Here is a 14805-nt window from a genome sequence, read left to right as displayed (position 1 = left end):
CTCAGGAGGAGGCAGGCACAGGAAGGGAAAAAAAGGCCGCCAAACATGAGAGCTGTAGGTGCAGACCAAGTCATTGCACTTGTGAGGTCAACTGCATAAGAATTCACCAATGGATTACAAGATAAGCTTTGTAATATAAAAGGTTAATCATCATTACAGGTACTTTATAGTGATAATGTTAATTTGGTGTGCAGCTGACAGATTCCCATTAAAGGTGCTCTCAAAAAAAAAAAAAAAAATGGAAATATAAATTCCTAAATATCCTTAATGAAGCACTCCAAACAACATTTTTTATAATTTTAGTATATTAGTGATATTATAGAGCACTGTGTACTTACAATTGCTAAATGTTCCTTTTTACCCAGCAAATTCTCCTGTTTTCCATTAGGTCTATGACATCACGTGATTACAAACTGACTAGCTGAATCTTTTTAAGATTTATGTAGAAACAGGAGGTCTCTTTTCAGCATGAGTGGTCACTGCAAAAGTCCCTGGTCCTGGCAGGAGGGAGTAGATTAGCCGCTAGGTCAGGAGTTCAAGGGTGGGGGGGATGATAAATGCAGGGACAAGAGACTTTCTTTTTCTACACAGAGCTTAGAAGGATTCAGCTAGTCTATTTATAATCACGGATTACGGAGAAATCAGTGTTTAAATTGATATGTAAATGGGGCTGTAGATATGAAGCCTCTGTCACTCTTGCTCTACTTCCTTCCAAGCACCATATCCTCTTGCCTGATGTCACACAACATAGAGGTCAAGGAACAGTCAGTCATGCAGGAAGTGGCGGCACTGGGCGGTGCACAGAGGTGGAGTGACAGAGGCTTCAGATCTACAATCGCTCTTCAGCCTCATCTGAATATCAATTTAAACGCTGACTTCTCAGTAATGGACTGGCCAGGTAAAGATACAAACAGAGGTGTGTGTTTGAAAGAGCCAAGCTTTTTTTTGGGGTTGTTTTCACATGTGTCCTTTTGTGGTTTTGCTGCCTTTAGTCTGAATATATAATGTGCACATTACAATAAGATCAAAGAAGACCATTGAATAAACATGTCCAACTTTGGACTGGTTCGTTAACATGGCTGTCATCCAGCTACACTGACAGAAACCACGCCCCCTGAGGAAGTGTGACAAAACGCGTGTCAGGGTTGAAGGAGCACAGCTGGGACATCACATGCTGGGTGAGATATTTCTGTTACTCTGTGTCAGCAAGGCTTTTGTATTTAGCTGCGCGGTTCGGGATAATAAATGCCCGTCTATTGAATACCATGTGTGTGACTCACACAAAGAAATTTAGCCGGTAATAGAGTGTGAGTGAGGCAATTGTTTTAGCTGCATGGCTTGTGATAATAGATGCCTGTTCATTGATCATTAGACAGGGTGTGATTTTTTTTACAAGTTCTTGTGAATTGGAATTTAAAAAGAGCATTAGTATATTACATGCGCATATGACTTAATATAAAAAAGTGTGTCCTTTAGCCATTAGTGTTCCTTTAATAAAATACGGCATTATAATAAAAATTTTAAATTATTGTTGTATATTAATAAAATTGCAATTTATTATAAAAATGTATTTGGTCCATGTGTTTTATCTGTTTACTCCTTCTCTTGCTGTAGAGTGTGGAGTGACAGAAATTGGTTATTAGATTTCTTTATATAGCACAAGCAATTTCTTTGGATCTGTTTTTTTTAATTTAACTGACAGAAACCAGTCAGCAAATGCAGAAGGAAAAAGCAACATATGCAGATTTTAACCATATAACTAATATGGAAAGTTTGTGTAGAAAATTAAAGAGTAATAAAGCTAGAATGATTTATTCACACTCAAATTAGAACAAAAAATAAAATCTTTTGAAAATCCAAAAAAGAAAAAGACTTGTCAGCACATTTATTCTGCAATTCGAGTTGCATTATTGACAACTGATTATCAAGTCTCTGGAGGACTTCAGCTCTAGATCTACATATGTGGTTCACAGGCGTTCAATTCCAACAGCTGGTTAGAAAGCTATCTGCTCAGAACAGTTCCTCCTGAGTCCTACCACAGTTCACAGTCTTGAAAAGGGTCAGAGCCTCCCAATGTCAGTCGCGCTTCTTCTTAAGAACTGTCAAACATAAAACCATCTGGTAGACTGTCTTTATATAGTGAGAAGCCATGAAGAGACTTTTTAGGTCATTGTCGGAGCAACATAATATAGTGTTATGAAAAAGTTTTAAGGCGTTTACTAACCAAATGGGGTTTAACAATATGATAATTTGCTATACATACAATAAAATAGACAAAATGCTTTCTCTGAGCGGTTTTCTTTTCACTGCTCTAACAATTCAGTCAACATGTGGAAAGGTCTTTTTTTAGAGTAGTAAAACACACTCAATTACTCTGGCATCTGATAGTACGTTATTACTGGGAATATAAAATCTTACAAGAAATCGTTCCAATACCGAATAGTTAAGATATTAAAAATGAAAAGCTGTTGTATAAAGGTTCAGAAACGGTTTTAAAGGTTGTATTTTAAGAGCATTTTAATGAAGAGAAGGCAGATAGCAGGGTTAAAGGAAAAGGCATAACAAAATACTTGTCTAGAAATATAATCCTTTTCACCAGGTTTCAAAATCCAAACTGGATGCTTTAGGCCTCTTTCACACTTCAGTTTTTTGTGTCAGTTAAAATCCGCCAAAAAGGCGGACAAGCGGATCCGTTTTTAACTGATGTGAACGGATGCAACAGGATCCGTTTTTTGACGGATTCGCAAAATGAGGAAATTTAAAGGAACCGAAGGAAGGGAAGGGAAAGAGAGAAAGAGAGAAAGAGAGAGAGAGGTTTTTTTTGTTGTCCGGCACCCAGACAGAATTTCGGGTTAAATTAGTGTCTGGAGGATCCGCCGGCAAAAAAAACGTTGCAAGCTCCGTTTGGAAATCTTTGAGGATGTTGACGGACAGCAACATTATGGCGGGTCCGCACAAAAACGGATGGCAATCCGTCAAAATCCGCCAATAATGAAAGTCAATGGGGAAAAAAACGGATCCGCAAAAAAAATTGCGGATCCGTTTTTTTCAAAACCTGGCGGATTTTGACTGATTGTAAAAAACGGAAGTGTGAAAGAGGCCTTACAAACAGACCTCTTTGACCTGATGTCATTGGTGTACTTACTCGAAAATCCATATGAGAATAGCTGTACAATCCTGATCTGAAAATGAACATTGTATGAGTCCAATTTACGGTGAGAAAGAGTTCATAAGTCTAAGTGCATTCTGTCTCTGATTTCCCAGCCTGACAGCTGCAGATTGTACTTAGCAGTGTAGGACCACAGCAGCAGAGGGACACTGAGGAGCTGCCAATTAAGTTTGGTAGGCAGAGATAAAGTGCAAACTTTCAAAAAGAATCAGATGACCATTTGAGCATGGATCTTCAAAGTATGTATATCATCCTTATTAGGTCTATGAGATATAATGTGTGTGTGTATATGTATGTATGTATGTATGTATGTATGTATGTATGTATGTGTGTATATATACACACACACACACACATCAAAACCCTTTCATGGGCAGCCCATTCTCCAAACCTGAACCCCATTGAAAACCTCTGGAATGTAATCAAGCCATCAAGCAAAGAAGAACTGCTTAAATTATTGCACCAGAAGCAGTGTGAAAGACTGGTGGCAAGCCTGCCAAGACGCATGAAAGCGGTTTTTAAAAATCATGGTTATTCCACAAAATATTGATTTCTGAACTCTTCCCGAGTTAAAACATTAGTATTGTTTTTTCTAAATGATTATGGACTTGTTTTCTTTGCATTATTTGGGGTCTGAAAGCACTGGGTTTTTTTTTTTTTTTTTTTTAATTTTGACCATTTCTCCTTTTCTGAAAAAAAAAAAAAAAAAAAAAATGTATTGCTTTGAAATTTGGAGACATGTTGTCAGAAGTTTGTAGACTAAAAGAACAATTTACATTTTACTCAAAAATATAATAAAGAGAAAAATCAGACAAACTGAACAATTGGAAGTGGTCTCCTTATTTTTGCCAGAGCTGTATATATGACAACAAGTTTCCAAGCTCCTCGCTTCTGCTCGGCCTACAACCTGCAACAGTGACCCTATTCCTCCACAGCTCCTGCAGTCTCTCTCACCAGTGGTCACCACTCACCTGACTAAAATATTTAACCTCTCTCTTTCTTCAGGTATATTTCCCTCCTCATTTAAACATGCCATCATAACCCCTTTACTTAAAAAGCCATCCCTGGACCAGAACTGCACTGCTAACTACAGACCTGTCTCTAACCTTCCCTTCATCTCTAAACTCCTGGAACGCCTGGTCCACTCCCGTCTAATCCGCTATCTCTCGGATAACTCTCTTCTCGACCCCTTACAATCTGGTTTCCGCTCTTTACACTCTACTGAAACTGCCCTCACTAAAGTCTCTAATGATTTAATAACAGCTAAATCGAAAGGTCATTGCTCCCTGCTGATTCTACTGGATCTCTCTGCCGCATTTGACACTGTGGATCACCAGCTCCTCCTCACTATGCTCCGCTCTATAGGCCTCAAGGACACAGCCCTCTCCTGGTTCTCCTCCTACCTCTCTGACAGCTCCTTCACTGTATCTTTTTCCGGCTCCTCTTCCTCTTCTCGTCCCCTTACTATCGGGGTCCCGCAGGGCTCAGTCCTAGGCCCCCTCCTCTTCTCTTTATACACTGCCCCTATTGGACAAACAATCAGCAGATTTGGGTTCCAGTATCATCTCTATGATGATGACACCCAATTATACACTTCTTCCCCTGACATCACCCCTACCCTAATTCAAAATACCAAGGATTGTCTGTCTGCTGTCTCTAGCATCATGTCCTCCCTCTATCTGAAACTAAATCTCTCTAAAACTGAACTTCTTGTGTTTCTCCCCTCTACTAACCTCACTCTACCTAACATCGAAATAACCCTGGAGGGTTCAACCATAACTCCCAAGCAGCATGCCCGCTGTCTTGGGGTCATATTCGACACTGAACTTTCCTTTACTCCGTACATCCGATCACTCAGTCGCTCTTGTCACCTGCATCTTAAAAACATCTCTAGAATCCGACCTTTTCTCACCTTTGAAACTGCTAAGACTCTTACTGTCGCTCTTATTCATTCTCGTCTGGACTACTGCAACTCTCTTTTGATCGGTCTCCCTCTTACCAAACTTTCTCCTCTCCAATCCATCTTGAATGCGGCAGCCAGGGTCATATTTCTGTCCAGCCGCTTCACCGATGCCTCCATCTTGTGCCAGTCATTACACTGGCTACCTATTCGCTACAGGGTCCAGTATAAACTCATCTCTCTCACCCACAAAGTTCTCCACTGCCTTATATCTCCTCTCTCGTCTCTGTCTATCGCCCTACACGTGCCCTCCGTTCTACAAATGACCTAAGACTAACATCCCCCGTAATCCGAACCTCGCACCTCCGTCTCCAAGACTTCTCTCGTGCTGCTCCAGCTCTCTGGAATGCACTTCCCCAGACGATCAGACTGATACCTAGCCCTGACCTATTCAAGCGCGCTTTGAAAACCCATCTCTTCAAACAAGCCTACCACATCAACTACTCAGCAAGCTAACTTTGCCCTGTTCCCTCCTTCCAAATATTATTCTGAATCTGCACCCTACTATTCATCTGTCTCCACACCCTTCATGCACATGATAACTGCACTTGATACTTGTCTATTGCACTTAAACACACGGGCTGATGACCGGATCATGCAGCTTTATATGAAAATCCCTATTATAATTGCCAGACCTGAATTAACAAGCATTTCTCACCTACTGTGTCCCCCCATTTCCTTGTAGATTGTAAGCTTGCGAGCAGGGACCTCACTCCTAATGTCACTGTTTGAATTGTCTTAACTTGTATTGAATTTATTGTCTGTACATGTCCCCGCTTAATTGTAAAGTGCTGCGGAATATGTTGGCGCTATATAAATAAAAATTATTATTATTATTATTATTATGTCTTCGAATTTCCAAGCACTAAATTTTGTATTTATTTTCAGAAAATGGTCAAAATAACAAAAAAAACACCAAGGTTACTTACCGGTAGCCGTCTTTTCCGGAACCCATGACAGCACACCTGAGAGAGGTATCTGCCCCACCAGGACAGGAACCTACCGAAATATAAGGGGCGGTACCGCTACCCCGCTTCAGTCGGCTACAGAGTATGAGAGGACTTCCTGGAAAGTCACATTTATCGAACACCACATTGCAAATACACCCAACTATCGTGCACACCTATACGGTGGAAAAAAAAGGGGGGGGATATACGGGTGTTGTCATGGTTTCTGGAAAAACCGGCTACCGGTAAGTAACGTTGGTGGTTTTCCCTTCACCCATGACAGCATATCTGAGACTTTTGGAGAATTCGAAACAACTTAGGGAGGGACCACCGCTTGCAGCACCCTTCTACCAAAGGTCAGGTCAGCTGAGGAGGATAGGTTCAACATATAGTGCCTAAAGAATGTTGATGGTGAGGCCCAGGTAGCAGCCTTACAAATTTGGTCAATTAATACCTCCGCTTTCTCTCCCCAGGAGGTTGCCACGGCTCTGGCGGAATGAGCCTTAATGCCATCAGGAATCGGAGTACCACTAGCCGAGTATGCTATACTAATGGCCTCCCTAATCCATCTGGCGATGGTCCCCTTTGACACTCCGTAACCCTTTCTGTCCCCCTGAAAGGCTATGAACAGGGACTGGGACCTCCTCCACTGGCTAGTTCCAGACACGTACTCTAGCAGAGCCCTCCTCAAGTTCAGATTGAGGAATTTCTTTTCCCCTGAATTTTTCGGGTTTTCACAGAAAGAGGGAAGGACAATCTCCTGACTCCGATGAAAACCTGACACTACCTTGGGTAGATACTAACACAATTCCAAAAAGAAGGCTATGGGTGTGACACTTGATTATATTGATTAAAAAAAAAAATCAATAGTTTTTACCCCATATAATATTGGACTAAAACTGTATACTCCAAATAAAGACCAATAAAAACCAAAAAACGGAGTTCCATACAGAAAATTGTAAAAAATCCATTTTTTATTTCATGAAGTGACATGCATGTATAAAAAACAATTAATAGACAAAAACCCTAAAAAAATACATGAACCCAGGGCACAAAATAGGGTGATATAATAATGTAATAACAATTATGGCACATTAGAAAATCGCAATATCAATATAGAATACAATTTCCAATGATATATAACCATAACATAAATCCCTCACAACAGACAAATGCTTTTGCTCATAAGACCTGGAGTGCCTCCAGTGTATATAACGTCAGAGCGCTGTTAACCCCTTCCCGACCAATGACGCCACATAGGTGTCATGAAAACCTGTGCCAATCAGACCAGTGACGCCTATGTGGCGTCATGACTTTAAAAGCCCCCCTGAGGGTCGGGTGACCGGGGTCACTAAAAGGTCACCCGACCCGCAGATACAGGGGGCTTTGTTCTTCACCACAGGGGGCGTGGCTTTGCCCCCACGTGGCTACAATCGCTCTGATTGGCTGTTTCACTTTTAACAGCCAATCAGAGCGATAGTAATATTTAATCAATGACAATTGATGAAATATTACAATCCAGCCATGGCCGATGCTGCAGTAGCATCGGACATGGCTGGAGACCCAGATCCGACCCCCCCACAACTCACGGGGCCGATTGGCCCCCGATACCGACTGACGGCGGCATTGTGCCGCCGCTGTCATAATCTGCTCCCCTCCCCCTTCTCTCCGCTCCCACCTTCCAACGCCGGCTGCAGATTCATTCATTTTGATCACTGTGAAACTCACAGTGATCAAAATGGAAAGTAAATAAACCCCCCCGTTTATGACCCCCATAGGCAGGAACAAATAAAATAAAGAAATTATTTTTATTTTTCCATTAGGTTAGGGTTGGAAACAGGGTTAGGGCTGGGGTTGGAAATAGGGTTAGGGTTGTGTGATGAACAAAGCAGGATTTAGGGCTCCAGTGTGGAATAGCAAGGCCTTTTAGTATGATAATGAGATAAGGCCCAAAACAGAACTTCAAAGCTTGAATAGGAGCCAGGTCAGCATGGGGCAGGGAGGCGCCTGGGGGCTTCAATTAGAATATACCTGTCAGCTAGACACAGAAATACGCATCCATTGTCTCTCCCAGCCGCCCCGACTCCATCCTAGGATCATGGATTATGAGCACATCTTTCGAGTTATGGACTTATGGAAAATATCTGAGAGACCCTGAGGAAATTGTGCATCTGGCAGTGCGACCCCTGAGGCGGTGAGGGTTCTGGGGCCTGAGATACATAGATTGGCCCTCCACAGTGACCCAATGGGGCCATGTTTATTCTCCACACGACAGGCAAAACAAACCGCATTCACTGGTACCTCTCATGTCCTGATCCGATCATGCTGTTGAAAGTTACCCCCTTTCTTAGATATTGGGAATAAGTTCTGCAGGGAGCTAAAGGGTGGAGATTATTAGCCCACCCTCTGACACAGGGGGGAGGGACCCAGCATGCTTAAGAACAGCAGCACATGGCAGAGACTCACTCTCTCTCAGAAGAACCAGACTATGATGATCTAAGAAGGAACTGGGGACAGATCTGCCAAGGGGAGCAGCGGCCCACGCTTTGGGGTCTGTCCGGCAACTAAGATTCTTGTACCTGTGGATTGCAAAGCTTCCGGCACCCACATGCAACCTACAATCTGGTAAATTGACCTCCAGCTTAATATCTCTAAGTCTTGTACCCTTATTGTTATATTTTACTCTGACTGCAAATCCACTGTAATTCCATTGTATAGCTTACTGTATATTTCTGTAATTATCTAGTGCGCCCTTAAGGCAATTAAACCATAAAAGTAATCTCGGTCTGATGCTTTTACTCTGATTACGAATCTTAGAATACCCAGCGGGTAACAGGAAATCGTCCCCGGCGGCCATTTGCTCTAGGTGCAGTTCCCTTACTGACCTGAGACAAAGCGGTCGCCGGAGAGCTGTGCCTGTGTAGTTACGTCACATTGGTGACATGGGAGGAACGGGTCCTGTTTCCTCCACATTGGTGGCAGCAGTGGGATCAGAGTAATAGTGTGCGTGGGACCCCTACTCCCAGACACTAGAGACTACCAGCGGTAACTTTCACTGCTGGGGGCTTAAGGTCAGCCCAGCACTAGACGGTCAGAGTGTAAAAATAATAAGTTGTGTGTGAGGTCAGGGTGGCAGCTGTGTCAATAACCAGAGGTTCCCAAGATGGCGGAAGGCACCAGGAGTAAGGCAAAGGGGGAAGCCAATGCTATGGTCTATGAGGAGGTGGTGGAGGACAATACCAATGAAGGCGAGGGAGAGCTCAGCCAGGGCTCCCCAAGGAGCCAGACCCCCCTGCCCGCCCCAGCCTGTCCAGATCGGAGGCCCTTTTCCAAGCAGCCATTGCACAGCTCGAGGCTGGTAACGACACCGCCCATGGCAGACTCCTGGTGGCGGCAGAGAAAGCAGCGGAACGTGTGCTGCAGGCTGCAGAACGCCATGAAGCTGCGGAGCGCTGGCACCGACTGGAGATGGCTCAGCATGGGCTCCCGCTGGACGCTCCAGCCCCACCAGGGACCAAGGCTTCCAAGGTCCGGGCGGAGGACTTTCCCCTGCTTGAAAAGGATGGAGAACTGGATTCCTTTCTGCTGGCCTTTGAGAGAACCTGCCTCCAACACCATCTGGCCCTGGATCAGTGGGCAAGGTACCTGACCCCCCGTTTGAGGGGTAAGTCCCTGGAAATTTTGGGGGACTTACCTGCCGGGGAGGAGCAGGACTACAACAGCATCAAGCGGGCCCTGATCCAGCACTACAACCTCACCCCAGAGTCGTACCGCAGGAAGTTCCGGAGCCTGCAGCGGGGCTCAAAGGACACCTGGACCGACCACATGCGGGCACTGCTCAGAGCTGCGGAGCACTGGACCTCGGGTCTAGAGCTCACCACCCACCAGGAGGTCCAGGAACTGTTCGTCACGGAGCAGTTCTTGTGGAACTGCCCAGGGGACCTCAAGCAGTTCCTCCGTGACTGGAAACCAAAGGGGGCTTCTGCTACAGCCGCCCTGGCAGACGAGTATGCCAACAACAGGGCATCCGAGCCAAAGAAGCCTGCCAGCAGCACCTGGAGAGGGGGTAAGCCCAATCCTGCCCCTGTCCCCCCAGCCCCCAGAGTGCAAGGGGTGTACCCCCTGCAGCCCTCTCCAGGCCAGGAGCAGAACCCAGACGTTGTCATCATTGCAACCAGCCGGGACACTTTAAGGCTGTGTGTCCCCAGCACCAGAAGGCCCCATCTCTGTCCCAGAAACCGTCCATTTGTGTATGGGAGGGGGAGGGGGTGGTGGGAGGTCCCTGGACAATTACCAACCAGTCACCATCAGCCACTCAGCGGTCATGGGACCGCGGGACACAGGCGCTGAACGAACTCTGGTACGTCCTGAGGTGGTGTCCCCTCAAGACTTGGTGCCTGGGAAAACCCTTTCCATCTCCGGAATTGGAGGTGTTGAACCGGCGCTGCCCGTCGCCAAGGTGTTTTTGGACTGGGGCACCAGGAGGGGAATGCGGGAGGTGGGAGTAACTCCTAATATTCCTGCCAATGTGTTGCTTGGGACCGATTTGGGGCGGCTAGTGTCTCAGTATGTGGCCACTGAACCCCCAAGAATGTCATGACTCTACTTTGAATGCTAATATTAATGTGTTGAATGTGCCTCCAACAGTGGAGGAGGGAGTGAAACCTGATGGTAAGCCATGCACTGACACTACACACACAGGGCTCATAGTGAGGACAGGTGAGAAGACTGCAGGGGAGAGCTCAGAGGTGGAGGGAGGGGCTGCTATGGGGAGTGTAGGGCCCCTAAGTGAATCCAGCCTGCTGAGTCTAGGGCCTCTGCAGAAAGAGGAACAGACCATGGGGGAAGGGGGCGTCCCGGAAGAGGAGCCACCAGGTAAGACCCCAGGGCAGGAGTTCCCCACATCCGGGATGTCAGGAGGCCAGGGAAGTCTGCCTGACCCGGCAACTTAGTCGGGGGCCGAGGGGAAGCAGGCGCTACCTGTGGTCTCAGCGGTCGTGGCCGCTGTTACCAGGAGTAGGAGCGCCGGAGCCCAAGCAGCCTCGCGGAGGTCCGACGGTTTCCCCCTCTCCGACCAAGTGGCTGCTGAGTCAGACAGCGGCCAGGAGACAGATCCCGGGGAGCTGACAGAGGATGTGGCAGTTTCATCAATTCTTGCCACATCGAGTCAGGGATTTCAGGCAGCTTTGGAAGCTGACGCTAGCCTGAAAGCTCTCAAGGAGCAGGCGGCACAGCCTCCCCTGGAGTCCGACCGCAAGCAAGTGGTCTGGGACCAGGGACGGCTGTACCGGGTAACAGTCCAGCAGGGTTCACCGGAGGCGTGGCCCAGGGACCGACAGTTAGTGGTACCCTATCCGTTCAGGGCAGAATTGTTGCGGATCGCACACGAGATTCCCATGGCCGGACACCTAGGGATCACTAAAACCAGGGCCAGGCTAGCTCAGCATTTCTACTGGCCAGGAATGAGGACCGAGGTGATTGCCTACTGCCGTTCGTGTGACACCTGTCAGAGGGTGGGGAAGGCGGGGTGGCGCCCCAAAGCCCCACTGGTAACTCTGCCCATCATCAAAGAGCCTTTCTCGAGGGTGGCTGTGGATCTCATTGGACCTCTGTCCACTCCCAGACGCTCCGGGAAATGCTTCATACTAACGGTAGTGGACTATGCCACCCGATACCCGGAGGCAGTAGCTTTGTCGTCCATTCGGGCTGACAAAGTGGCCACTGCCTTACTGGAGATTTTCTCCAGAGTGGGGTTTTCCCAGGAAATGCTCACCGACCGAGGGACCCAGTTCATGTCGCAGCTGATGGAGTCTCTCTGTAAGCAGGTACAGGTGCAACATCTGGTAGCCAGCCCGTACCACCCACAGACCAATGGCCTGTGTGAGCGGTTCAATGGCACCTTAAAGCAGATGCTGAAGATGTTGGTCGACTCCCACGGGAGAGACGGGGAGCGGTATCTCCCACACCTGCTGTTTGCCTACCGGGAGGTCCCACAGGCCTCAACGGGGTTCTCCCCCTTTGAGCTCCTGTACGGGCGACGTGTACGGGGGCCCCTTGCTCTGGTGAAGGAAGCATGGGAAGGGGATTTGGCCACCCCTGGAGGGTCGGTCATTAAGTATGTCGTGCGCTTCCGGGACAGAATGATTGCCTTGACACGGCTGGTGCATGACAATATGGCCCAAGCCCAGGCAGACCAGAAGCGGTGGTATGACCAGAATGCTTGTGAGCGGACCTACAAGGTGGGTCAAAAGGTGTGGGGATTGGTCCCCGTACCTCAAAACAAGCTTCAGGCGGCCTGGGAGGGTCCATACCTTGTGCACCAGCGGCTCAACGCTGTCACCTATCTGGTCACCCTGGACCACGCCCGTGGAAGGAGGAAGGCATTCCACGTGAACATGATGAAGGCCCATCATGAGCTGGAGGCTTGTGCCCACCCAGTGTGCAACCTTCCCGAGGAAGGAGAGGTAGAAACCCTCCTAGATCTGCTCACCCAAGCCAAGGCGGATGGATCCATCGAGGATGTGGGGGTTGGCCACCAGTTATCGGAGGACCAACAGTACCAGCTGGGGGTCACCCTACACCCCTTTCGGGAGCTGTTCAGCAGCCTGCCTGGAAGGACTGAGACAGCCGTCCATGACGTGGACACCGGTAATCACCCCCCAATCCGGCGTTCAGCATATTGGGTCTCTCATGAGGTGCAGCAGCACATGCACCCAGAGATAGACGAGATGCTGAAGCTGGGAGTGATCCAAGTCCAACAGAGCGTGGGCTTCGCCTGTAGTCATCGCGCCTAAAAAGGACCGAACTACGCGGTTCTGCGTGGACTACCGGGAGCTCAACGCTGTGACGGTCACCGATGCGTACCCAATGCCGCGCATCGATGACCTGCTCGATCAGCTGGCCGGGGCCAAGTACCTGACCATCATGGATCTGAGCATGGGGTATTGGCAGATTCCCCTGACCCCTGGGGCACGGGAACGCTCTGCCTTTATCACCCCATTCGAACTGTACGAGTCCACGGTGATGCTATTCGGCATGAAGAATGCCCCGGCCACTTTTCAGAGGATGGTCAACACGCTGCTCGAGGGACTGGAAGGGTATGCGACTGCGTACCTAGATGACATCACTATCTGCAGTTCCACCTGGGAGGATCACCTAGAGCACCTGGCGCAGGTGCTCGGGCGGATCCAGCGAGCAGGCTTGACCATTAAGCCGGAAAAATGCCAGCTGGGTATGAGGTCCACTACCTGGGACACCGGGTAGGTGGGGGAGCTCTGAAGCCAGAGCTCGGAAAGGTGGATGCCATCGCATCCTGGCCAACCCCTAGGACCAAGAAGCAGGTGATGTCCTTCTTGGGGACTGCCGGGTACTATAAGTTTGTTCCACACTAAAGTGCCCTGGCCAAGCCCCTGACGGACCTCACCAAGAAGAGGCTGCCCGTCGCAGTCGACTGGACAGTCGCCTGCGAGACAGCTTACCAGGCGCTCAAGATCGCCCTTTCTAGCTCTCCTGTACTACAGGCAGCCGACTTCAAGCGGCCGTTCGTAGTGCAGACCGACGCCAGCGACTTCGGCCTCGGTGCTGTGCTCAGCCAAGTTGACACTACGGGCCATGAACACCCCGTTCTGTACCTGAGCCGATAGCTCTTGCCGAGGGAAGTGGACTATTCCACGATGGAGAAGGAATGTCTGGCAATTGTGTGGGCCCTGCAGCCATACTTGTACGGACGCCAATTCACCGTGGAAACAGACCACAACCCCCTCAGCTGGTTACACACGGACTCTGGGACGAATGGGAGGTTGCTACGCTGGAGCCTCGCTCTCCAGCAGTATCACTTCACCATTCACCACAAAAGAGGCAGGGACCATGGTACGTTGATGGGTTATCCAGGCAAGGAGAGGGTGCAGAAGGGGGCATGGGGAAACACAGGAATGTGATACCCCCTAGCGCCCTCTAAAGCAGGGAGGTGTGATGAACAAAGCAGGATTTAGGGCTCCAGTGTGGAATAGCAAGGCCTTTTAGTATGATAATGAAATAAGGCCCAAAACAGAACTTCAAAGCTTGAATAGCAGCCACGTCAGCATGGGGCAGGGAGGCACCTGGGGGCTTCAATTAGAATATACCTGTCAGCTAGACACAGAAATACACATTCATTGTCTCTCCCAGCCGCCCCAACTCCATCCTAGGATCATGGATTATGAGCACATCTTTCGAGTTATGGACTTATGGAAAACATCCGTGTGACCCTGAGGAAATCGCGCATCTGGCAGTGCGACTCCTGAGGGGATGAGGGTTCTGTGGCTTGAGATACATAGATTGGCCCTCCACAGCGACCCAATGGGGCCATGTTTGTTCTCCACACGACAGGCAAAACAAACCGCATTCACTGGTACCTCTCATGTCCTGATCTGATTATGCTGTTGAAAGTTACCCCCTTTCTTAGATACTGGGAATAAGTTCTGCAGGGATCTAAAGGGTGGAGATTATTAGCCCACCCTCTGACACAGGGGGAGGGACCCAGCATGCTTAAGAACAGCAGCACATGGCAGAGACTCACTCTCTCTCAGAAGAACCAGACTATGATGATCTAAGAAGGAACTGGGGACAGATCTGCCAAGGGGAGCAGCGGCCCACGCTTTGGGGTCTGTCCGGCAACTAAGATTCTTGTACCTGTGGACTGCAGAGCTCCCGGCACCCACATGCAACCTACAATCTGGTAAATTGACCTC

The 14805-nt window shown here is 48.2% G+C and overlaps 1 protein-coding gene across 5 annotated transcripts in view; it reads right to left on the bottom strand.

Moving 5' to 3' along the window:
• The window catches only part of NEDD1 (NEDD1 gamma-tubulin ring complex targeting factor), a 141300-nt gene that overhangs the window by 11609 nt on the left and 114886 nt on the right, over positions 1–14805 (bottom strand). Inside the window, exon 14 of one of the 5 annotated variants that reach the window (XM_073556942.1) lies at positions 1972–2099. The exons of the other annotated variants lie outside the window; for them this stretch is intronic. Coding sequence (XP_073413043.1) covers positions 2093–2099 — 7 coding nt within the window. The 3' untranslated portion in view covers positions 1972–2092. Of the gene's footprint in view, positions 1–1971; positions 2100–14805 lie in introns of those variants that run through there. 5 annotated transcript variants of the gene reach the window in all.

This window comes from Dendrobates tinctorius, unplaced genomic scaffold, assembly GCF_039654945.1.
Source record: "Dendrobates tinctorius isolate UK_male_01 unplaced genomic scaffold, ASM3965494v1 ptg000241l, whole genome shotgun sequence".
Lineage (NCBI taxonomy): Eukaryota > Metazoa > Chordata > Amphibia > Anura > Dendrobatidae > Dendrobates > Dendrobates tinctorius.
This window is presented reverse-complemented; position numbering and strand designations above follow the sequence as displayed.